The 27293-nt window shown below is 40.6% G+C and overlaps 1 protein-coding gene across 1 annotated transcript in view; it reads left to right on the top strand.

Annotated features, from left to right (window-relative positions):
* The first annotated feature begins 12953 nt into the window (after positions 1–12953).
* Positions 12954–27293, top strand: part of si:ch1073-280e3.1 (complement factor B) — a 66950-nt gene continuing 52610 nt past the window's right edge. The window contains exon 1 of the mRNA XM_056264628.1: positions 12954–13062. Coding sequence (XP_056120603.1) covers positions 12996–13062 — 67 coding nt within the window. The 5' untranslated portion in view covers positions 12954–12995. The remainder of the gene's footprint in view (positions 13063–27293) is intronic.

A 27293-nucleotide genomic window follows, 5' to 3' on the forward strand; every position in this document is an offset into this window, starting at 1 on the left:
AAAAAAACAGCAAGAGTGAAGAATTAAACACATTCAACAGTCATTTTCAAGAAAATTCCAGAAAGGGGACCAAATACGCCAGAAATCATTAGACCTCCGGCGTAAGTCACAAGTTAGCTTTTCTAAGGGAAGGAAAATAGCAATTTGATTCATCCACATATTAACAGAAGGGACATGAGGAGTGGACCACAACAGGAGTATACATTTCCTCGCTAAGTAGGTACAAAGATATAGAACACATTCTAGATCATGGTTGAGGTGCAATTCGGCTTTATAGTTCAGGAGATAGATACTCGGAGATAGAGCAAAAGATTTACCAATAACCCTCTGAACAATTTTATGTATTTCTTTCCAGTACACCTTAATCATGTCACAGCTCCAAAACGTATGCATCACTGTGCCAATATTAGACTTACACTTGAAACACAATTGGGAGACATTAGGGAAAATCTTATGGAGACGAGCCGGTGTTAAATAAGTCCTGTAAATGAACTTAAAGTTTTGCTCATGATTCAATATAGAGGCTCCTCTAAAAAAGACACCGGAGCATAGCGATAACCACGCCTCATCACTGAAATTTGTTTCAAAGTCTTTTTCCCATATCAATTTCAGAGGGTCAAAGGAGGAAGGCCCGACATTAGATAATATAGTATAAAAAGCAGAAATCTTCCTTTTGAGGGAAATAGAAGAATGCAATTGTTTTTCTATATCAGAAAGATCAAAGCGTATTCTATTGTCCTTTAAAAGTGATTCCAGAAAATGTCGTAGTTGCAAGAATTTGTAGAAATCATTATTGTGTAAGTTAAATTGCTGTTTTAACAACTGAAATGATTTTAGATTGCCCTTGTCAAATAACTGGTCCAGCTCCAAAATTCCCCTTAGTCTCCATGATCGAAGACCAATGTTCTGAATAGCAGGGGGTAGGTCAGGGTTGAATGAAATAGGAGATTTTAAAGATAAAATATGTGGAATATTCAGATACTTCAAAACGTCTTTCCAAGCCAGGAGAGTGTTTGATACCGTATAAATATTGGACACTGATTCTATTTTATGTACACTGTAAATAAATGGTAAAGTGCATAACAAGTTTGGGAAACGTGTCCAACATTTTTAATCATTCTTGTATTAATAAATATTTGTATTTTTGTATTGTACTCACGTCTCTTGTCTAACTTTATGAGGGAACCGAACCTGTGTGCTTTACTCAATGTTTAGTATTTTTCCCTGGGGTTAACTCCTAGGGTGGCGTAGTCGGAGTTCTTTAGTAATAAATCAACTTGAGCTTGTGTCTCAACCGCACCCACTCGCCACATTCTGGCGTAGTCGGCAGGATCCCTCTTGTATAGTACAGAGACGTGGGTTTTTTTTTTTTTTTTTTTTTTTTTTTGTGTTTCTGTAGGAACCAAACGAGCAGACCGTGGCAGTCCATTTTTGTGGTTGATCGGCACAAGTCAATCTTGCGTTATATTTGCGGTAAGTGCTTGGGCAGTTGCAAAAATGGAGGATGAATTGCGTGAGTTAAGAGATTTAGTAGCTCAACTTAAATCAACTTGAGCTTGTGTCTCAACCGCACCCACTCGCCACATTCTGGCGTAGTCGGCAGGATCCCTCTTGTATAGTACAGAGACGTGGTTTTTTTTTTTTTTTTTTTTTTTTTTTGTGTTTCTGTAGGAACCAAACGAGCAGACCGTGGCAGTCCATTTTTGTGGTTGATCGGCACAAGTCAATCTTGCGTTATATTTGCGGTAAGTGCTTGGGCAGTTGCAAAAATGGAGGATGAATTGCGTGAGTTAAGAGATTTAGTAGCTCAACTTAAAGCTGATAATGAAAGGCTGCGGCAAGAGCCAGTGTCCGTTGCACAGCCGGGTCCATCTAATGTTGCTATTCCTGTGGCTGCAGATCCCCCACGTATTGGTGCTGATGCATCGGCCCCAGAGCGGTTTGTTTTTGTTCCCCGGGATCGTAAGTGCCCAAAGTTTAGTGGCCGGTCGGGCATTGGCATCAATGAGTGGGTGGAGGAGGCCCAGGCTTGTATGCGGCTTCGCCATCTGTCTACAGCGGATCAGGCATTTTTTTTGTTTGATCATCTGGAGGGAGAAGCGAGGGAGGAGATTCGCTATCGGTCTAGGGATGAGAGGGAGGATCCGGATCAAATTATTCAGGTATTGCGTGATTTGTATGGTTGCACAAAGTCTTATGTAGCGCTCCAGGAGTCGTTCTTTTCCAGAAGACAGCAGGAGGGGGAGACATTGGTGGAATTCTCCTTGGCCCTGATGAGTCTTCTGGAAAAAGTTAAAAGTCAGTCGCCTCATGGTATGCCTAATAGTGAAATTTTGCTAAGAGACCAGTTTGTTGAATATGTTAATGATTGCGCTCTTCGACATGAACTTAAGCAACTAGTGCGTTGTCAACCCACTGCTACCTTGTTCGATATTCGCAGCGAAGCTCTTCGTTGGGAAAGAGAAGGTATGCCTGGTGGGGTGCGCGGTCGAAGTCAGTCTGTCCCATCCGCTTATGGCATTCAATATGGGGTGCAGGGACATCAGCATCGTAATAGCAGTGGTTCAGCAGTGTCAGAAATAAGTGAACTACGGGATATGCTTAGAAAGCAACAGCAACAATTGAACCAGTTAACTCAAGGTATGGCTCAGCTGCAAAATCCCCCGTTACGGTCGCGACCATTTAAGGCTAATTTAATTTGTAGAAGGTGTCAGCAACCTGGTCATTTTGCCAGGGATTGCGAGGGGGAGCGGATATTGGTTCCGCCATCAGCCCGTGTGAATTCTGCTTTAATGAGAGGTGGACAGTCATCGTCTATGCAGCCGTTGGAAAACTAGTTCCCACCGAGTCTCAGGGCCGCAACTTGGTTGGGAAAAAGATAGGCTCCGAAAATGTATCTGGTTCCGATTTTATGTCACGCTTTATGTCTACTTGCCCACAGCTCATAGTATTGATGGGTGGGGTTAAGGTACCTTGCCTGGTGGACACCGGATCCATGGTGTCCACCCTTACTGAAAGTTGGTTTGTGGCTAATTTTGGGTTATGGGGTCAGGAACGGCTTAGGTCGTGTCATTGGTTACAGCTTCGAGCCGCCAACGGCCTTTCAATTCCTTATATTGGTTATCTAGAATTGGACGTGGAGCTTTGTGGCCGAGTGGTTTTGGGTTGCGGTGTGCTGGTGGTCCGAGATCCTCCTGTTGGTGTGTGTGCAGCTGTTCCTGGGGTGTTGGGTATTAACATCCTGAGCCGCTGCTACCAGGAGCTCTTTGGCCAGCATGGTACAGCGCTTTTCAAACTACCCGTGGTGTCACGGGCCCCTAATTCTGTTCTTCAGGCTTTACAATATTGCCATCAGGTTGACGTTCAGTCGGTTTCGGATTGTGGGGGGCGAGTTAAGGTGCGGGGACGTCGGGCGTGTCGCATCTCGGGTGGCACCATGAAATTTGTTGCAGCAACCTGTTCGATGACATATTCGAGCATTACAGTACTGTTCGAACCACCAGCTTCTGGTTTACCTGCAGGTTTGCTGGCGTCTCCTTCTCTTTTAAGGGTGGATGGTGGTACGGTCTATGTGCCCGTAGTTAATGTTGGTACTATAGATGTAGTGCTGTACGCTAGCACTGTTATTGGTACAGTGAATAAGGTGGATGTGATTAGTTTGCCCCCAGAGGTTACTGAAGTTAAGACTGTTACAGCCAAAGTGAGTACACAGGTGGTGCAGGTTTCCCCCACTGTACAAGAACAGATAGCTCAGTTCGACTTATCAGTGCTGTCAGAAGAAAAACAGGGTAAGGTCAGGGCACTACTGGAGAAGTATGTGCCTGTGTTCTCTATGAACGATGGGGATCTGGGTTGCACTAATTTGATATCCCATGAGATCCCCTTGTTGGATGACATACCTGTTAGGCAGCGGTTCCGGCGTATTCCTCCATCCGAGTATGAGGTGGTGAAGGCACATATCAATCAATTGTTGGAAACTCAGGTAATTAGAGAGAGCTGTAGTCCTTATGCTTCGCCCATCGTCCTGGTCAAAAAGAAGGATGGTAGTCTGCGCATGTGTGTGGACTACCGTCGCTTAAATTCAAAGACTAGGAAGGATGCGTTCCCTCTACCACGTATTGAGGAGACTTTAGACTCGCTGGCTGGGGCCCGTTGGTTTTCTACCATGGACCTGGCCAGCGGGTACAACCAGGTACCTGTAGATGAGAGGGACAAATTTAAAACTGCTTTTTGTACTCCTTTTGGCCTATTTGAGTGGAATAGGATGCCATTTGGGTTGTGCAATGCCCCAAGCACCTTCCAGCGATTGATGGAGCGGTTGTTTGGTGACCATCAGTGCCAGTCCCTTCTTTTATATCTTGATGATATTGTTGTCTTTTCCTCCTCGGTGGATCAACATCTTGCTCGGATGGAGGTTGTCCTGAGCCGCTTGCAGGCGGAAGGATTGAAGGCCAAACTATCCAAGTGTGCCTTTTTCAAAAAAGAAGTACATTATTTGGGGCATGTCATCTCTTCCGAAGGAGTATCTACTGATCCCGGGAAGGTAGAGGCAGTTGCACAATGGGCTTGTCCCACCAGTGTTGCAGAGTTACGCTCATTTTTGGGATTTGCTAGTTATTATCGACGGTTTGTGGAGGGGTTCGCCAAGTTGGCTGCCCCCCTCCACAGGCTGGTGGCTCAGCTGGCAAGCCCGAAGCACCCGAAGCGGGGTGTTCAGGAGTTTGCTGAATCTTGGTCTGCGGAATGTCAGTGTGGCTTTGAGGGGTTGAAAGGTAAGTTAACCACAGCCCCAGTGCTCGCCTATGCCGACTTTTCACTGCCTTTCATTTTGGAGGTAGATGCCAGTCATGGAGGCCTAGGGGCAGTCCTTTCACAGGAGCAACAGGGCAAAGTACGCTCTATAGCTTATGGCAGTCGCAGTCTTAGGCCCACTGAGCGCAATACATCTAACTACAGCTCAATGAAACTGGAGTTTTTGGCACTCAAGTGGGCCATGACTGAAAAGTTTAGGGAGTACTTGCTGGGCCAGAAATGCACGGTATTTACTGATAACAACCCCCTTAGCTACCTGACTTCTGCGAAATTGGGTGCCATGGAACAGCGTTGGGCTGCCCAATTAGCATCCTTTGATTTTGAGATCAAGTATAGATCAGGGAGAAGCAATCGCAATGCTGACGCATTATCACGCCAAAACTTTCCGGATTCGGGAGATGTGCACCAGTGGTGTTCAGGTATGGCTGTTCCAGTGGCCTTGCAGCAAGCTGCCCAAGGTGGATTGGTGACCTTGGTTAATCAGGTTACCTCCTTTCCTTGCACTTCCAACAGTGACATGGGTGCTCAGCAGGTAGCAGACCCAGTGATAGGAGAGTTGTTGGTGTTCTGGAGGCGCAAGTTGCCCCCGACTCCGGACGAGCGCAAGAAACTCTCCAGGTTGGCAATTATTCTGCTCCGGCAATGGGACCGCCTGGTGGAGACTGATGGAGTGCTCTACCGGCATGTGTTTCGCTCAGATGGGGGAGAGGAAATCTTCCAGGTGTTATTGCCGGCAGTTATGAAACACTATGTCTTGACCCAGCTTCACCAACAGCATGGGCACCAGGGGGTAGAGCGTACATTCCAGCTAGTGCGTCAGCGATGCTACTGGCCTGGTATGTCGGCAGATATTGCGCGCTGGTGCCAAGAGTGTGAGCGGTGGCAGTGTGCTAAAGGTGTTCCTTCTGCTCCTGGTAGTTTTATGGGACACTTGTTGGCTGCTCGGCCTAACGACATTGTGGCCTTAGATTTTACAGTGTTGGAGCCCTCGAGGTCTGGCCTTGAGAACGTATTGGTCATTACCGATATTTTCACAAAATATACCTTGGCAGTACCTACTAGAGACCAACGGGCAGAGACTGTCGCCCAGGTTCTAGTAGTAGAGTGGTTTTGTCAATTCGGAGTGCCAGGTCGCATCCACTCTGACCAAGGTCAGAATTTTGAATCCGTCCTCATTCAACAGCTTTGTTGTCTCTATGGAGTTGAGAAATCGCGTACCTCTCCATATCACCCGGCTGGAAACGGGCAGTTCGAACGTTTCAACAGAACATTACATGATCTGTTGCGCACTTTGCCACCCTCCAAAAAGGGTGATTGGCCGTTTTGTCTTCCTCAGGTCCTCTTTGCATACAATACTACTCCTCATCAGGCAACCGGGGAGTCTCCATTCCTTTTAATGTTTGGACAGGAACCCAGACTCCCTGTTGATTTCTTACTGGGCAGAGTCCAAGAGCCATTGGCTGGCGGTGTTAATAGGTGGATTCTGGAGCAGCAGGATCGGTTGCAAGTGGCATTTAAGGGTGCTGGTGAACGGTTGGGTGCTGCAGCCGGTCGGCGAAAGGCCCGGCATGACTTGCAGGTGAAGGAAGTACCACTGAAGGAGGGTCAGCTGGTATACCTCCGCAATCACAGTGTGAGGGGTAGATGTAAAATCCAGGACCTGTGGAGCTCAGTGGTCTACCAGGTAATGAGGGCACCTAAAGCAGGTGGCGCAGTATATACCATTGCTCCCATTACAGATCTGGGAAAAGTCAAGAATGTGCACCGATCATTGCTAAAGGCTCAGATCTGTCAGGACCTGCCGATTGGGTTGTCTGATAGTCCGGATAGTCCAGTGGCAGAGTCTGTGCAGTCCCTGGAAGAGGGGTGTGATGAGGATTTGTTTGTCTTGGTGACCGAGACACCACAAGTTAGAGGTAGGGAGAGGTTACAGGACATTGTTCCTCCTCCCCCTCAGTCATCTGGTGCTCTGCAAGTTGTGGAGACCTGCGGGGTAGTAGAGGGTACTATGGTTGAGATGGGTTTACCATCATTGATAGTGCCTTCTAACTCACTAGAGGATGGTGAAGTTATGGTGAGAAGGACTGGGCGGAGAACTGCAGGTCAGCACTCTAATAGGCATCACCTTCCTCGAACAGTGGGTACTGGTTCAGTGTCCCGAATAGTGAGTAGTACAGATGGTACCCTGTTTCGGCCTTGGAACTGAGTGTCCCTGGTTGGGAGTTTGTCTGGTTCACCGTCGGGGCGACGTTGCAGAAACTGGTGGTGGAATGTGACGGGATTAGGTGATTGACAGCAATATTGGCCTATCAGCAAACTGTACTTTCCATTTAAAGTCTGATTGGTTGTCACCCGGGATGCGTCACGTCCGTTTTCCCCGTTTGTTTGCTCGTGTCCATGGTGGCTGTAGGTAAGCGTGCTAGGCTGTAATAGTTGATGGTTTCTGGGGATTGTTGTGGTGTGTATAACGTTGAATCGTCTCTGTTAATCATAGTGCAGCTTTATGTGTTGGTGCTGTTGCCCATTCGCGCTGTCTGGTGGATGTGCTTATTGATCGCCTTGCAGGTATGTTTATTGTTAAGCGCTCGTTATATAGTGCTGGTGTGGCTGTGTGGGTTTAACACTCTTTTTGCGCACTAAATAGGCGTGATTCCCTGTATCCCATTGTGATATCGATGGGGCATGACTGTGACCAATCCGTGGCTATAAAGTGTGCTATCTGACGTGATATCCTGATGGTAAGTGTTTAAACGCAACCATGACTGGGACTGTGATAGTACGATGATTGGTAACACCTTTTTTTATGTCATTTTAGGATTCTCCCTCTCGTTCTTTGCCGAGATTTGTAGTTGCTGCTCTCACGCTGTTGAAGCATTGTGGTTGATACAGCCGCGCCGACGCGATCATCACTATAACAAAGGGGACTGATCGTTCTCTGCCGAGATTTGTAGTTGCTGCTCTCACGCTGTTAAAGCGCTGTGGTTAATACAGCCGCGCCGACGCGATCATCACTATAACAAAGGGGACTGATCGTTCTCTGCCGAGATTTGTAGTTGCTGCTCTCACGCTGTTAAAGCGCTGTGGTTGATACAGCCGCGCCGATGCGATCATCACCAACAAGGGGACTGCTCGTTTGATTTTCTTACTGTGTCGTTTTAGTGCCCTGCTTCATATTTTCTTGTTTTGTTCCTTTGATTGAACTTCTTTTCCTTCCCTTTGCTTTAATTAAAACAACCAACGAAGTGGTTATCTGGATGCATGTGATTTTGAGACCATTAATGTCATCTCATTTGTGTGTGTGAACATCTAACGTTACTGAGTTGAAACTGCTTTGTAATAATCTCCAGACCAGCTCTTTGATCTTTTTAGGTTATTGGTTTTCTTTTTCTTATTTTTTGCTTTATTGGTAATGTCTTTATTGCTATTTCTATGTTCATTTGTATAGTTTCTTTGTTTTTATTTTCTACTGCAGGAGCTGGGGTCCCACGGCCGGAGTGCTCTTCTTTTTTGTGGTGGTGGTTCTTCTTTATTGTGTGCAGTGTACACTTGAGTGCGATTAGACTGCACGGGTGTGTGTGCGCGTGAACGTGTGCCCCGTAAAACCGACAGTGATTCCCCTTCGTTGGGAGCCCCCAGCCCTGCTGTTATAATTTAGGTATTTTGCTTTGCAGATATACATTGTTATATTGGTTTGTGTTTGTTTCTTTAATCTGAAGTGGGGTTGTTAGTGTTTGATGTGGGTCTTAGTGTCCAACATTTTTAATCATTCTTGTATTAATAAATATTTGTATTTTTGTATTGTACTCACGTCTCTTGTCTAACTTTATGAGGGAACCGAACCTGTGTGCTTTACTCAATGTTTAGTATTTTTCCCTGGGGTTAACTCCTAGGGTGGCGTAGTCGGAGTTCTTTAGTAATAAATCAACTTGAGCTTGTGTCTCAACCGCACCCACTCGCCACATTGAGCACATCACTGTGTTGTTGGTTGGTAGACATATCTCTTCATTTGACTTTTGGTACAATGGGGAAAAAAACATTTTTTTCTATTGAAAAAGTGATGAGCTGAATCAAATGCATACAGTACACTTTTAATGACTGAAACAAAGTATAAAGAAACAATTACCTGTTATCTTAATGCCCTGATTAATCCACACAGACCCACATAGCAAGCAAGCTTGGCCCGAATGTGGCCTCAAGCTGGCACTGCTGGCCTTCTGTCGGCAATGGCACATATCCTGTCAGCCAGAGCTGGGCCATGTGGAAATGATTAGGGCCGATTGATGATGGGAGGAGTGTGGCCCAGATCAATCCAGTGATCATCTGGTCCAAATCAGGATTATGAATTTATACTTCATTTGAAATGATAAAATTTAATTCTGTTATGATTTGGCATTTCGAAAGATACATTTTAAACAATACTACAGTTTAACCACATTAACTCCACCATCCCGTATCCGGGATAAAAAAACTTCGTTGTGATGTTCGTACGTTCTTTTTATAGACTTTGACTTTTTTATAGACTTTTTATAGAATATTGAATTCATAAAAAAATTCTGTGATCATTTAACCATAATCATGCAATATTTCTGTAATTTTATTTATCGTGGGGCATACTTTTATTAATATGCTGTCATAAAATACACCAGATTTTATTCCTGTAATCCAAATCTTTGGAATGTCATGCTTTGTGTGACGAACTGTTGTAGAGTGAGATTTAAAAGTTGTATGTGAATATTTATGACAGTCTAATGCAGTTGAACTTAGCTTAAAGAGCAGCAAAGAAGAATCTGTTGTTTGTGCATGTGGAGTCCGCCTGTGATGAGGCTGATTTTACTGCTTGCCATTGAACTCACTCAGTAAATGATCAATCTTTAATTCTCAGACCTCTCTCAAGTTACTACAGGAACAGATCCAAATTCAAACTTTTATTCATGGATATTTGTCTGTCAACTGACTTGCAGCAACGGTTGCAAACAAAAACGGTAAATAAAGTGCAAAAAAACAGAAATATTTACAGGTATTTCCTAAATTAATTCAAATAACTGGCAGCAACATAACATTAAACACTAACAGATCTCTCAAGATCACAGCATCTTCATTACAATCCAGTTAGACTTTTTCATACAAAAGTTCTTATTGAGAGGTTTAGTTGTTGATGTCTTATTGGGAATTTTTTTGGGGGGAGTCATCATTATGGTTATCAGTATTTGCTTTAGTTGGGCTATTGACCACTGACTTTTTAACATTAGTTTTTCTTTTGCTGCTTTAACTGTCTTTCTGATACATATTTGTTATGCCGAAAAAATGCAGGAGAAAATCTTATCAGATGAAGTTGGTCATGTATTGGTGTTGTGAATTTGGTCCTTTTCTTTAATTTGACCTTTTTTTTCTTTTTTGTTTTTATATATATATATATATATTTGTACTACATATCCCACAATTCCAAGTATACTACACTACATTACCCATATACCTCCTGGTCGAGGTCTATAAGTAGACCTCACTTCCTTCCTTTGTTTCTTTTGTATTGGTGAGGTGTGGGTGTTTGAATGGACACCCAACCATGTCCTTTCCTTAGGATGCGTTAAGTAAGTTTGTTTTGCCAATTGTATTGTTTGAATTTGTTTATTTGAATTGTTTAGATTGAGTATATGTTGTTGATATGTTTATTGATGAATTATATGAGTTTGATTTCCTTTATTGTATTGTTTGTAGTGACTAAAGACCATATTGTACATCCGGTTCATCCTGTCCATCCATTAATATCTGTCCATTGGCATCATGTGTATCAGTTCCATGTGAATTATTGAACTTCATGTCATGTGAATTACCTAAGACTTAAGCATCCTGAACTTAAAATAAAGGAGAGCAAAGGACTGGTATTTGTCCATGTGTTTTAATCAGACACGCCATCAAGTTTCTGCAACTCCAACGAACTTTGAATATATTTAACATCTGAGATTCAACAATTGGTGATAATGTGGCATTAACAAGTGGAGGGAAAAGTAAATCACAATTTAAACTAATCCGACTACGCCACAATGTGGCATTAATAAGTGGAGTCACAAAGCACAATCAAAATTATAAAAATAACTCTCCAGGGCCAGGCTTAGCGGAAACAAGGCAGGCCGGCTGCAACTCAGGAAGTCATTCAAACCCACATAAATTCACACCAAATCAGCCACCACGCACACACACCATAAGGAAGATGTGTCAGCACAGACAGCACACTGTGAAGCACACCACAAAGCAGCTAGACTCCCCTGTTCCCCTTGTAAGCAATCAAAAATGAAACTGATCAGCAGCCCCACGGATGCAATGACCATAAGCTAGAAGCCCAAGAGACCCGCAGAGAAGCAAGGAAACAGCACAGATACCCGTGAGCAAAACAAAAACAAAGAAATGCCAGTAAGCAAAACACCAGCGTACATGTAGCATCTTTGGCTAGGAATAGGGCTTAAAGATCTTGATGTTCCATTCCCCCTTTACCTTTAACAAAAAAATCTAAGAGGTAAACTAAATTCACCAAACCCTAAATGTGAAAAAGGGCGAGGCGTACTTATGATTTGGATTGAACAAACACCAGATGTAAAGATGTATGGTTACTCACAACAGGTGCCGTGGCTCAGTCTACCGGCCAGTATTCACACACCTGCTATTGTTGGTATTACTGAGAGCAATACACAATACCACCACCACCGCAAGCAATCTAGAGATTTAATACGAAGACTACATGTACCTGAGAGCAAACTCCGCCACAATTTGCCACAACACCAACGCCACCAACTCCATCAACAACTCAACAACTTTTAATTTAAACTAGAAATAGCACATATTTGCCTTGAGCTGTTCACATTACACCGTCAGCAGAGTCTTAACTTACCTGGATAGAAATGAGAACGGAAATGCCAGGGAGAGGAACTCAGAATCACTAGTACACGATAAAAATAATAATAAAATCACTTATTCTCCCACAATAATATTACATAAAGTACATTACCAGTCAATTTCACATGATTTACAGTAGCCTTGTGATATTGTGGCATCAGTATTATGACAATCTGTTATTCAAATTTGTTTTAAGTCATTATACAGAAAATATTGTGACCTGTGTTTTTTTAGGCGCACAGAGACATCAAGAATCAACATATGAATCTCAACAATGGTGACAATAAACAAAGCTTTTTTTGTGACTTTAGTAGCTTGTTTTGTGACGTTCAAAGTTGATTTGAATAATTGTTTTTATTGTCACCACTGTTGAGATTCATATGCTGATTCTTGATGTCTGTGTGAGTCTACATGACATTTGTCAGAACATTTTCTGCATAATGACTTCATAAAATCTTTCAGAGTATCACGGCACTGTTTGAATTTCTGCAGTAGTATTGGCATGTGAAATTAACAATTAATATTAAACAATTTAATCAGAGACTCTGACATCAGTGAACCAGGCCACTAAAAGATGACTATGCAATCACTAACAAGTGACCAACATCATCTGAGTTTCTCTTGCCATAACATACGTGTATCAGAAATACACAGTTGCAGCAGCCAGAGACAAACTAATGATAAGACGTCAAGGGTCAAGAGCCCAACTAAAGCAAACACTGATCACCAAAATATGTTTTCAATAAAACATCAACATCTGAACCTCTGTTAATTTTCAATAACAACTTTAGGATGAAAGAAGTAAAGTATAGATTGTTAGTGAATATGCTGAGATCTTGAGAGATCGGTTAGTGTTTAATGTTCTGCAGGGCCATTTAAGGGTTAATAATTGGCTGAGACTCTGGCAACTTAAGGCCCATGTGTGGCCCTTGTCTTAAATCCAGATCTGGGGGCTGTGTGGACCAGAAAAAACACTGCTGTGGGGAATCTGCTCAAATAGGGTTGTACTCTTTGTCTTTCTATGAACAAGAACATGGTCTATCAAAGTTGGCCACATTTCATCTTTCACCATGAAATTACTGTTTTGGAAAACCATTTTTATTTCAGAAATTCGCTTCTTTAGGACAGAAATTACACACTGCACCTTTAAGACTCACCGAAATTGATTTCTTTATAGAATTTACCAGAATTGCATTAAAATGTTAATGTTTAATCACTCCTCAAATACACGTTACAAAGGTTCATATTTGTATTTCACCCAAAGCGTGGAGAGTTAAAAGAAGCCAGCACTGATCATGTCAGCTATGCACTACACTACTGCATGTATCATCACTTTTTTCTTGTACATCTCTGTATCTAAAGGTAAGTCCCCAATGAGACAATTTTTCTCGCAAAGTTTGAGAATGATGTGTTCATCCATGTTAGAAATATGAAGAAGGTCTGTAGCTGAACCTTCTGTTTTTTTATCATTATGTGGCTGTTATTATGCATTACAGTTTTTCTCAGTCGCTTTGGTAAATTTTTTGAATCACTCTTAAGATTTGCAAACCAGTAAGTGCATTTCTCAAAACAATTGAGCTTGTTTGTTTCCTTGTACTTTCATTGTCAGAATTAACCCTGTGTCGTGCTCTGTCTATATACGCTTGCCAAATTAAGCTTCATGAGAAGCACTCTAAGATATTTCTGAGAACTGGTTTATCTAGCCCTTTACATTTCCCTTTATTAGTTACATTAACCTCTGCAATTCATCAATTCAGGACACATTAAATAATTCTATTAGAAATTTATAGAAAATATGCTTAACAGTTTATGACAACTAGTTAAACCATTTTGCAAAATGTGAGTAAAAATCTCTGTTGGTGAGTGAATAAAATGGTGTCAGTCGCCAGTTGGACATTAACAATTTTTTTAATTCGACAAAATGCATTGTTGTGACAACATGAATGTGAACGAACGTGAACAAACGTGAACGCCGCTGTGTTCAGTTGACGGGTCAGTTCTGCATCATCACTAAAGTTTCAGCCTTTCCCATGTAAATATTCAAGCAATGGAACATGAGAAAGGGAATTTGTTACTCACACACTGTGTGGGAAGTTTAGAATCCGAAGCATACACGCTGAAAGCCACAGTGCGTGAAGTTGAGCTCTCTTTCATGCCTACCTGCGCTTCAATAAACAAATTCACACAGAATTATGTAAAAAATGCCCATCTCAGCTAGTATCCTAGTAGACATAGTTGGTTATGTCTTAAGGTACGTTTACACGACAACGACATGCTTAAAACGGAGAAGTTTTTCCTTGGAGTTTTCTGCGTACAGATGACACCATTGTCGAAACGATTCCCATTGACACGGATCCGCGAAAATGACTACAAATGCTGTATTCTGCTGTCAGGCCATTAGATGGAGATGAAACAGTGTAGATTGAACACGTAATACGTGTGTGCAAGACCACATCGTCTTCAGAGATTCGTGTTTTTGTTGTTTACACGGAGACCGTTTTCAAAAGTTTGCGTTTTGAGGCAACCACAACGCCATTGTCGAAACGGCCAAAACACATAAAAAGTTTTACATTTTTATTTGAAAACAATGTCGTGTAAACAGCCCCATAGGCCATGTCCACACTTACGTTTTCGTTTGAAAACGCATCTTTTTCTCTCCGTTTTGGCCTTCCGTCTACATTTAGTATATGTTTACACAATAACGATTTCCTTTGAGAAGAATTGCGCAGAAAACGAAACATAAATTGGTTAATCAATTGTTTAAATAATCAACAACCAAAAGTTAGGCTGCACAAACATTTAAAATGTAAAACTACAGTTTTATAAAAACATTTGATATTGTTATGTTTCTACAACAATTTGTTAGTTTAATATAAACATTTAAACATGGCTGCAATAACTTTTTCTCATGACAGATTTGTTCTGAGTCGTTGGATCAAAGTTAAAAAAATTACTTGTTACAAGTAATTGGTTTACTTTTTCTCAACTTAAATTTTTTTTTTGCACAAATCACATTTCTGTAGTCAATTGAAAGTAAAAATACTCTTTCAACCAAAGAGATTTGTTTAATAAGCATTCAATTATAAATTATTATTTGGATTAAATTAATTTTTCAAACTTTTAGATATTAAATATCAAAATAAACAAAACAAAATTACACACAACATGAAATATCACTGAATTGTTGTCTGAAAAAATAAGCCTTTTACACTCTGGAATCAAACATTTAACTGTTTATTTAGTGCAATCTTCCAACAAACTCACAGAAACCAGAATTTCCACTTGTTCTTAAAAACATTATAGATTGAATTTGTTTGATTTACTAAAGTCAATACTGAATCCGTTTTAGTGCATGACTTAATGAAAAAGAAAAATCAATAATAAAACCATCAACAATGTAATTTTGTACAAAAAAAACCCATCCATCAATAAATGTATCAATTCCATTTGCTACAGTAAAATTATCACTCGGACATTTCAGATTTATCTTGCATTAAATTTAGGAATGTAACAGAAAACATTGAAAAACCCTTAATATTGTGTTGAATCATCCAGTGTAACATCAAATCATTGAAAAAAAGTTTAACATCAACATTGAAAGCTCCTTAAAAGACATGCAGGAACATTTAAAGGGTTAGTTCACCCAAAAATGAAAATTATGTCAGTAAATACCCTCATGTTGTTCCAACCCCTTAAGACTTTCGTTCATCTTCGGAACACAAATTAAGATATTTTTGATGAAATCTGAGAACTGTCTCACTCCTTCATAGGCTGCTCGGTAATTTCATCTGCCGGCCCAGAAAAGTTACAGACATAGTTAAAATAGTATTTTAAATGTGGGTGGATGGCTGTGAGAAGAAGTGTGTGTGGCAGGGTATGGCAGGAGAGGAAGAGGGGGGCGAACAACTGTCATCTATCAGTGGCCCATGTTGACTCTCACTAAAAATCAGGGGTAAAACGTGAGGGAACACAAGATTTTTATTTTTAAAGCCCAATAAAATACACTAAAAGTAAGTGAAATCCCTGCTACATATATTAGATTAACGTCGTACGATTACATCAGTTGATCAGCTGCTAAATTCAAATGTGCTTTCGCGCGTTGGCTGGCGCTGAGCCAGAAGTCGCAATTAACAGTCGCAATTAACTTAATTGTTTTCGACAGATTTTGAAACTTTTATCTAATATTTTTGTATAAAATATTAAAAATGACAGAGCACAGGGTTTGAGTGCGCTAAATGTTTAGTGAAGTTTTTATCACGCATAAACAGAAAACAAGACTAAAACATGGATCTTGAGAATTACTTAAAAAAAAAAACAGAAAATCGACATGTTTGTGTTTTTTTTCCCTCGATTTGCATGAAATAGAACACAGTCAACACGTGAGGAGAATCTCTAATTAAATCTGGTAGTAAATAGGCAAATCTGCGACGGGGCCCATCATAGGGTGGGGGCCCCCCACGCACCGCGGGGGCTGCGGGGATGTCCCGTAGTTGCTGATTTGCGATTCAAGTCCATTAATGAATGGGGCATCGCTCATGCCCCAGAAAAAAAGAGACAGCACGGTTGGAAACTACGCATTTCTTAACTTTCCGTAACTTTTTTGGGTTAAAAATAATCCAAAATAAATTTGAGCAAGAACATAACTAGCCAGTGTTCAAAACTCTCTATTTGCCGTAGCTCGATTCAAAACGGTAAGCTTGTAATAATGTTTTTAATTTCAGTGGTACTGGTGGATTTCCGCGGAAAATTCAATGATGTCTTAGCGTCATTACGTCACATCTGTCACAGGCCGGCTCATAGCCTGTGACAAAAATGAGGGGACACAAACAACATGTATAGGCCAATCAAAAAGGTTTTCTTTATTATAAACCAAAAACTATTAACTTTAACCCTCTGGGGTCTAAGGTGTTTTGGGGTCCTTGAGATGTTTTGACGCACTAACATTTGTGTTATTTTCAGTTGCTTATAAACATATTAATGGCAAAGGAGTAATTACACTCTATTCAGCACAAACAGGGCTACCATAATATGTGAGCAACATGTATGTACATGTTTGTATTTTTGAGAGAATATTGAAAAAAATGCGTGAATGATTGTGAGGATCCTGAATAATGCCCTGATTCACACCTGAGAAGACAATGACCTGCATAATGAGCCGCATAATGAACCTTTCACACAGGTGTGTCACTGGGTACCAAAGAATGTGAAGACAAAAGAAATATATATATACACTGTATATATATCCTATAGAATTGGTTCAAAGTTAGTTGGAAACGTATTGAAAAAAATAGTCTTTTTCCACAAATTTTGTATGCATGCAAATTGTATAATATCCAAGGTAAACATTTCTAGTAATTGTGTAGTTAATTCTCATACTGTATTTTCAGAAAGTCTTGGAATATGTATCCCCTCCCCAAAATTGTCACTATAAAACACTAAAAAAAAGTTACAATTACAACAACCATTGCAATTTTACTAATATTTCATGTGTAATCTTTCTACATAAAAAGTATATATTTTATCATACATATTTCAAAGGTAAGCATTCATTAGTTTGAATATTGGAACAAACACTATAATAACATCTTAGTTGATAATTCAATATACCTCCTTTATTTTTGACAAAACTTCCCATAGGCTACTATATATTTAACATATGAGCAGAAATTGGCGAACAAAAGCTTATTTGATGTGGCAGTAGTCTTTTTTACAGTAAAAACTAATCAACGAAATCTTGTCTAAACATTCATATAGTCTGTAACATGGTGTGTATGATATATTAGTATGTAAATGTCAATTTGCAGTTTGTTGCTTATACAAAGACATTTTATTTCAACATATTTCAGTCTATTTTTACTCATCTCAGTAGGCTATATCAATATAGTTTGGTCAAAGCTAAACTAGCAGATGTGGTCATGTAAAAATAAATGAATGAACGGCACAGACGCGCGCGCTGTACAGCTGTAGTAAACAACCATTCATTCATTCATTCACACATGCGATTCATATTTGAACAGTCTTTTGTGGTTTACAGACACTATTCCATATCGCGATTAGAACAAAGCACTTAAGAATAAATGACTTACTTCATCAGCTTGATTCGTTGCTCCTCGAAATGAAATTACCAGCACTTCGAGGCAAGTTTTTCCAGGATTATTAGATAGTATTATTCCTCACAGCGGGCCCGGCCCTAACCAATTTGGTGCCCTAGGCAAGATTTTAAGTGGCGCCCCCGCGCATCGCAGTACAGTACTTGCACTGTTAGTGTACATATACTCACAAGAAACTTACTAGCTTTGTTTTAGACATTCTTTTATTTAACTATAACAATTGCACATTCAAAATACTAATTATAGTAATAATAATTAAAGAAACAAAAAAAAAAATGAACTCAACATATATAAAGCTTATATAAAGTATTACATTTTAATACTCCCGAAATGAAAAGTGTAAACAAGTGACATTAACTTAAATACAATAGAAATACGGCACTGTGCAAAATAAGACATTAGTATCTTATCTTATCTATCTTATCTTATCTATCTATCTTATATATCTTATCTATTTGTATCTTTAAGTAGGCACAGAAATACTACAAGGATTTGAATAAAACAAAACAAAAAGATGATCTTAAAAAGAGCTCTATTGGTGTTTTTGGTCCTGCCTTAAATTACTTCAGAAACTACACCACAACCTCCTTAATCTCACATGACTTGCTACAGCTTGACTTTCCTGGATTTTCTTGAGGCAAAGTCATCTACAACATCATCATATGACAACTGATTAGAGACCACATGGTTGATGCTTATGATGGCAAGTCCACTGAGACGTTCTTGCATCATAGTAGATCTCAGGTAAGCAGCAGCCACTGTAACAGGAAGAGTGGCAGAGATTCTCAAAGCAACCCACATGTTGGGTACATTTCTGCCAGCTTCTTCACATGCAGGAAGGTCAAAAGTTCCATGTTTGTCATATTCTTTGATGGCAATGGTGGGAAATTCTGCATTTCCCTTTGTATTTCCCTTGCAAGTTCAATGCCATCAATGTCCGGCTGGCTGTCATGGGTCAGAGCAGTTTGACACTTCTGTAGCAGGTCCTCTTCTGCTAAGTTGGGGAAATCAAGGAGCACGCCAAACGTGTTATTCACCTCTCCAAGATTCTGAAATCTCTCATCAAGTGAAGAGATGGCAGTATCCACGACCACATAAAAAAATGTGGTTTCCATTTTTCACAGTGCATCTTGTATGGGCTCATCTGGAGACTCATAGCCAAAGTGTGTTTTTGTGGTTCTCAAGCGCTTTTGTTTGAGTTCAGCCTCCACGTTCATCTCTTCACACATCTCCTTCGCAATTGTCTGTGCATCAGAAAATCCAGTGTTTCTGTAACTGGTGAGGGAATCTCTTGTTTTCTTCAGCAAGTTGACAGCTACATCAAGCTGCATGGAGGGTGACTGCATCAGTTTACTGACATGCTGGATCTTGCAGAGAATGTCATACCATATGGCTGTACAAATGCAAAAGCGATAGGATCCAATCTCCTCAGCCAAAGAATGGGCTTCAACTCTCACCATAGGGTCTGCTGTTTTTTCCCTCACCTCCAGAAGAGCCTCTCGGATTTGCCCAGCCTGATACCTTACTGCCTCAATGCTTTTCACCCTGGTTTCCCATCTGGTCTCAGCCCATGATTTCAGATTGATTTTTGCATATTTCAAGAGGACATCCCACCTTTGGGTGGAGGCTGAGAAGAGCTTGAATAACTTTGTCAAATGCCCAAAGTAGCCAAGGGCATCTACTGTATCTGGTGAGCTTTTTGCAGCATCAGCTACTACCAGATTTAAAGTGTGCGCACCACATGGGACATAAAAAGCTCTTGAGTTCAGCTGAAGCAACTTTGCCTGAACACCTTTATTTTTCCCCTTTATATTGGCGCCATTGTCATAGGACTGGCCTCTCCAGTCCTCAAATGGGATGTTAAGTTCCTCTAGCCTTTTTAGGATTAGAGATGACAAATGTTCTCCTGTTGACTTCTCTGCCACAAGAAAGCCTAAGAAATGCTCTTTTACTTGAGGAATTAACTTTAAGGTCTTGTGACACTATCCTGACTATGACAGAGAGCTGTTCCTTATGACTCAGATCCGGGGTGCAGTCTAAAATGATGGAGAAATATTTGGATATTTTTATCTCTGTCAGGATGTGTTCTATTATTTTAGAACTGATGGAGTCTATCAGTTCATTTTGAATTGTTTTGCCAAGATAATGTACAAGACTGCCAGCTCCACTTTCCGCCCTACTGACATGCTGCTTCATCACTGGATCAAATTTGGCCATGAGCTCCACCTCTTTCAGAAAATTTCCATTGTCTGGTTTATGTAATGTGTCTGTGGAACCCCTGAAAGCCATGTTTCTTTCAGCTAAGGACTGAATTATTGCCACCAATCGATGTAGAATGTCACGCCACCTTTTTCTCTCAGCCTCAACAAGTGCCATCTCTTGTTTATCTATTGTGATCCCTTTTGCAAAACGGACCTCCAAATCCTTCCATGTTGCCATGTGAGCATTATGCTCCTGGCTATCCTCATGGACCTTGAGCAAGTGACTTGCATTTTTCCAGTCCTTTAGTCCTTCCCTATTAAGTTTGTACTCTCTTTTAGAAAAAAGTTTGCAGCAGAAGCAGTGCAAGCTATCATCTTTTTTAGAGTACATAAGCCAGCTTCTTCTGACTTTTTCTCCATTGATTAAGAGTCTGAAAAAATAGTCATGCTGACATCTTCGTCCGTCTTTTGTTTTAGGGAATGTGAAGCTGTTTTCTATTTGAAATGGACCTCTGTGAACCAACTCTGTTTGTACCTTATCAGTTAGAGGAGATGGCCAGTCAGCTGGGTCTATTGGAGCAACAGAAGGTCCGCTTGATGCTGCTGCATACCTGCTAGGTTGTGCTGCTGAGGTGGAGGCGACAAGAGGAGCGCTTGATGCTGCTGAGGTGGAGGCGACAAGAGGAGCGCTTGATGCTACTGAGGTGGAGGCGACAGGAGGAGCGCTTGATGCTACTGAGGTGGAGGCGACAGGAGGAGCGCTTGATGCTTCTGACGTGGAGGCGACAAGAGGAGCGCTTGATGCTACTGAGGTGGAGGCGACAGGAGGAGCGCTTGATGCTTCTGACGTGGAGGCGACAGGAGGAGCGCTTGATGCTTCTGACGTGGAGGCGACAGGAGGAGCGCTTGATGCTGCTGAGGTGGAGGCGACAAGAGGAGCGCTTGATGCTACTGAGGTGGAGGCGACAGGAGGAGCGCTTGATGCTACTGAGGTGGAGGCGACAGGAGGAGCGCTTGATGCTGCTGAGGTGGAGGCGACAAGAGGAGCGCTTGATGCTGCTGAGGTGGAGGCGACAAGAGGAGCGCTTGATGCTACTGAGGTGGAGGCGACAGGAGGAGCGCTTGATGCTTCTGACGTGGAGGCGAGCAGGTGGTTTCCCATCCTGCTTTGTGGCGCCTGATGTTTTGTTCTGCACCGTGAACTAAGTGTATATGTGTGATCCCTTCAACTCCCCCCTGGTCACGTTAAAGTAAGAATTTATTAGAAAAATTTGATCACAAAAAAAAAAAAAACATGAAAGTCAATGCCATGTAAATCCCATTATTGCTCCACTCGTTGCAGTGTTAATGAAGTACAATAAAAGCGGAAAGTTCCTTACGCGGCTCTGGCGCCTTACGCGGCTCCGGCCCGGCCCGGCCCTGCCTCACAGCTTAGCAAGACGACATAAAGTAAATGATTCTTATTAAACTTGATGTGTTTTATCCAGCTGATGGGGGCGTTGACACTGCATGGCTTGCCTCAGATTATTTCAGTGGGCGTGGTCACATTAACACTTGATGAGCTATAATGAGTTGAAAAGAAAACGACTGACATCTCTCTCTTTTCATACAGATTACATAAACTGAGAATATTAGTTTTTTTTATAAAAATTACTTCATTCAAAAGAAGAGAATTCAAGCTTCAAGCCTGTGTGCCTGTATTCCTGTGTGACTGAGTATTCGCTGAGTTACAGTTCATTTTCGGACGCGTTTCAGAATGGACTTCACTGACAGAGAGAACGCAGAACTTGCATCATGTTTTTTTTCTTCTTTATTTGGCAAAAAGCACAACACTTTGTTTATATTGTGATTATCCACAAAAAATTGACATTTAACAGGATCTAATGATGTACAACACTTATATGTAAGAACAAAATCAACAGAGTATTTTGAGTCTCTTTTGCACTGATAAGAAAAGAAGTGAGCCCGTCGCGATTGCAGACCCCAGGAGGTTAAACAAAGGGAAAGGAATGAGCTGTGAAAATGTCATGGATGCCTGTACACATAAAGAAGAGTCTCGGCTAGTAGGCTATATTGAGTCATTACGTCACATCTGTACACATAAAGAAGGAGTCTCGGCTAGTAGGCTATATTGAGTCATTATGTCACATCTGTACACATAAAGAAGAGTCTCGGCTAGTAGGCTATATTGAGTCATTACGTCACATCTGTACACATAAAGAAGAGTCTCGGCTAGTAGGCTATATTGAGTCATTACGTCACATCTGTACACATAAAGAAGAGTCTCGGCTAGTAGGCTATATTGAGTCATTACGTCACATCTGTACACATAAAGAAGAGTCTCGGCTAGTATAAGCTATATTGCGAGTGAGGATGCTGGAGGTGGAGATTTATAGCCTTTTCTCACAGCACTTGATATAATTAAACTTATCAATTTGATGGCGGATCCAGAAAGCAGACCTGCCAACCTAGAAGAAATTTTATGAGTAAAAAACAAAACATTGGATTCATGGGCGCATATTTTTGATATTAGAGAAGAGATCCTCTTCATCAGAAGTGCATGAGGAGTTGTCAGTAGGCTGAAGACTCTCATCATGATCACTGGAAGATGTTTATTGATGTAACTGAGGCCTAAATCATAAACATTTGATGTATGTCATCTTTTTAATCATATTTAACCACAGATGTTAGAGCAACAGGTCTGTAGTCATTAAAGGCCCTGATATACTTCAAGCAAAATCGAAGTTTGAACTTATGTGACGTCATTTCGAACAAAATCAGGCCAAAACAAACTTCGCTTGGAGTTTGTTGTCGGAGTTCGAAACAGCTGGCCAAAGTAAACTTTTCGGAAAAGTTCGCTTCAGCTGGTAAACACCTTTGTACTTCCATTCGTCCGTGGCGACTACGTAATAGTTAAGTGTTTGTGGAGTCTCTGCCTTCTTTCTCATCGAAATCTTTTCTGGTTCATTTCTTCTGTTGAGTCCGTTGAGGTCCGTGAGTGAAAACATGAACACACTAGAAAGCCGCTTTATAGTCAAAAATTAAGATTTTGATGAAACAAGACACTGACACTGTTTTCCATGTTTAATACTGTAAAGCTGCTTGATTTTAAGGAATATATTATTTGTGACTCTACTAGAGTGCAGAATTGCAGAGGTCCGAGTGTGTGTCCACGACTTGCAGTGTGTGTGTGTTCACTACTCACTGCTTCTAATGTGTGTGCACTAATTGGAAAGGTTAAATGCAGAGGACAAATTTCGAGTATGGGTTACCATAGTTGCAGTGGCGTAACGAGCCAACACCGGGCCCTTATGCAGGATTATCAAGGCGGGCCCCCTACAACACGTGATGAGGCAATGTCCACGAGTAGGCTTTTGCATGCAATACGCAAGGAACTGTTTACACCTGGCCACTTCATGCTTTTTCTGTGATCGTATAGGTATAGCTATCCAATCGTGAAAAGACCAGGTGTAAATTCCCTTCGAAACGCATTCGAGACGGATTTGAATCCGGTCGCTCAAACCACTTCAGGAGGTGGTCTGGGCCGCATTCCAGACGACACTGGACAAGTGTAAATACATCTGGTTGTTGAAACCACATATGTCAAATTTAAAAAATAAACGTGTGAGAGCGTGTTATAGGCTATATGTCATAGTCAGATATGACGACGCTTCTGCAACAACACGCATCACCGCAGATGAGCATCTATTCATCAAGCCAACGCACAAAATATCGCAAATCAAAGTGAAAGTAAGTCGCAGACGCTCGCTTAACACACAATCATCTTCATTAAAAGTAAAGAAACGAAATGATCTTACCAGTACTGTTGCCGCTCTCTCTAATTGCGGTCTTCGATTTAGAAATTTTAGCTGATGATCAATAAAATGCAGCTTATCTGTTGCTTTCGGTGACGTGAACTCTATTAAATCTGCATATAGCGCGGAAATTGAAGATCGGATTTATATCTGTTTTGCAAAAACACATTTATGTGACCAGCTGTAAATGGAATAGTTTTGATAAATCAGTAGCTATCCGATCTGAGAAAACGCATGAAGTGGCGCGCGCATGTAACGTTAAACAGCCGACCCGGGCATTCCCCAGTCCCAGGCTCCCAGCTCAAAACAAATTACACCAAAATCCATGATTGTTCGTTTCACACATGTATTTAATGATCTGTAAAATATGTTGTTGTCATTATTTATTTAAAACAAAATCGTGATAAAGTAAAATGCGATCAAACTAAAAGTAGTAATATGCGATAGGGGGCCCCGGCTGTCAATCAATATCTTCCAGTCAAGCGGGCCCCTGATTGGTCCGGGCCCGTAAGCAACCGCGTACCCTGCTTACCGATAGTTACGCCACTGCATAGTTGGCCTTCACTTCACATGATGGTGGAGCATTTGAAGCAGAAAGGGACTTCACACAGCTCCAGTGGTTTGTTAAAGGTCCGTGAGAAGATGAAGGCCAGCTGGACAGCACAGGTTTTTAGATAGGCTGGTGAAATCATCTGGACCTGGTGCTTTCCTTGTCTTCTGTCTCCTGAAGATCAGACACACATCTTCTTCACAGACCTGAAGTGCAGGAACGGGGGATGCAGGGTTGTTGGAGGTGTTGATGGTTGTGCAGATAGACCGTCTCAGTGATGGCAAGTTGCGAGACTGTGATTTTTAAATCTGCGCGCCTCATGACGTGCAGTCCTCAAATCAAGCAACAGCAAAAGAAGAAGAGTTTGCCAAGTGTAAGGCCTATCATTAAAAAGAGAAAATTAGAAGAGACTGAAAATTATTTATTCATTCTCAGTGTTGAGAAACGTAGCCTGCATGTGTTACGTTTTTGTGTTAATAATAACTAAAGTACCTAATTATGTTACATATTTATTTTGTATGAAAACAAGCACGTTATTTACTTATGGATTAAAAAGTACCGTTGTATCAGCTCTCTCTCCCTCTCACAAACACAGACCGCGCACACAGAGAGAGAAGATAATTGTAAAATGAAAATTGACGGGCTAAGTTTAAATTTTGTTCTTGGTTGTGTTTTTTTCTGTCAAAATGTCAGAAAGAATTTTGTATTATCCATCTGTGTTTTTAAAATGTTAACATAGACGTTTTACTGTTAACATAGCCCTCATTATATGTCGGATTTGTCTAACTTAATCTTGATATTAATTTTAGAATAAGTGATTCGTTTTGCTATTATTGGACTCCTGTCTAGTCATTGTCAACTATTTTCTATAAATAGGTTTGTATTGGCTAACATTTATGAAGCCAATGCGTGTCCTGTTTAAAATGTGCAATGTTCAAATGCAAAGATAGCACGTCACAAATAAAAGCTTTTTTTTTCTGTGAGATTTAGTATCATATTTGGATATTGGAATAACAAATTAAGTAGCCTATCTTAAATGCACACACAATGGTCATATGTTGTTGTTGTTGTTGTTTTTTACTGTTTTCTAGGGGTTTCTTAATTTTAGATTAGTTGACCAGCACACATGCAATGCAATATTAATCATGGATAAAAAATGATTTTGAGCAGTATTGAAACTTTGGACTTTCACTGTATATTGCAGTGCAAGTGATATTTTGGATTTGGGTCGAATTCAAAAAACTTTACAAGTCAAAACTAGGATTATGAAGATAGGCATGTGTTTGTGTGTGTCTTACATTCTAAAAAATTAATGACAAAAATATATGACATCGCTTTTCTGAATGTGCTATTGAGGCTAAAGTTACCGTGGTCTCTTACTGTATTCACAAAGACCTGGGGTCTCATTTATAAAACTGTGCGTAGGATCCTTACTAAAAGTGTACGTGCGTCCGAAAGCCAAAAATGGTGTACGCTAAAAAATATTCAGACTTATAAAACCGTTCGTACGCCAGAACCTGCGCAAAATTCACTTTATAAATCCCAGTCAGTGGAAGAATGTGCGCACACGCGTCTCCTCCCCGAAAGAACCATATATGGAGCTCACAACGCCTAGTTTTACTATGCATATCCTCATCTGCATATCATTTGCATATGATTATGCATCCACGTGATACCATGTTTAACGATACAAGATATTAGGAAAATATGAAATACGGATGTGCTGTCACATTAGGCTACATTAATAAAAATCATAAGCCTATCCTTGCCTTGTTTTTGAATAAATAAATCAAATAGTGTAAAATACATTTCAGATAAAGTTTCTCAATCACACTGGCCAAATAGTATTTTTAATTGATTATATTTTTAATGGAAACAGACAGATCTTGTGCATTATTTGCACGAAACTATTTTCTCAGACAATCTGCTATTATCATGATAAGCAATTATGTATGTAAAACATTAAAACACAGCATGCCAGAGGAAAAGTGTTCAAAAGCATTGCATCCACAACAAATATTTCTATTTATTGAATATAAAAAAATGTTGTAACTTCTCAGTAATGATTTCATGTAGTTTAAGTGTTTAACTCCATTAATGGGAATGGCATATTTAATCTACAGTTTTATATCAAAAGTAAAACATAGTTTAAATCATTATTTTATTTATTTAAAGTGTCATTGTGAACATGCACTCTATTTATGATTATGACTCATAATAAAGATTTACAGTTTTACTTCATCTGCCGTTAGATAGGCTAAAAATGCGTCAGTTTCACTAAACGGCCCAACGCGCTCGCTGGCGCAGACATTTAAGAAGGGATGGATATTTGCTTCAAGTGATAGGCTTGGTGAGTGAAATTATATTTATCTTTCTGTATAATTTTATTTTAGATTTTCTGTCTAAAAGTGACCAAAAAGACATTTAACTCCAACTCACCATCTGTGTCGCCAATTCCCTTTGTCTCCAGAATGTGCGTACGCACGGCTCAAAGTTTGCTTAAAGGTGCGCACATTCTCCCGTCAAGTTTGTTTTTTATAGATCACAACCTTTGCGTGGAAACTGGCGTACGTATGTTTCCAGCCCCGTTTTGTGCGTACGCACGCTTTATAAATGAGACCCCAGATCTTGTTATTTTTAACCCGAACATACTCACTGCCTGTGCAATTCAGAAGCGCACTATTATTACTTTTCTTAAAAATAAAACTAATGACATAGCTCTCATCTCTGTGAATTCAGTCAGAGACAATGGTAACTTTAGGCACATTAGCCGTACAGCGTGCTAACAAGTAGATTCACAAAATATAACATGCAGTACTTACATGTCCTGAATATGAAGTTGGACAAACAGTTGGTATTGATCCATCTTTGAGAGTTCTACTCTTTGTGTGAAGCTCTCCACACTCCAGTTGTTGCT

The sequence above is a fragment of the Rhinichthys klamathensis genome, unplaced genomic scaffold, assembly GCF_029890125.1.
Source record: "Rhinichthys klamathensis goyatoka isolate OS25496 unplaced genomic scaffold, OSU_Roscu_1.1 h1tg000223l_1, whole genome shotgun sequence".
Lineage (NCBI taxonomy): Eukaryota > Metazoa > Chordata > Actinopteri > Cypriniformes > Leuciscidae > Rhinichthys > Rhinichthys klamathensis.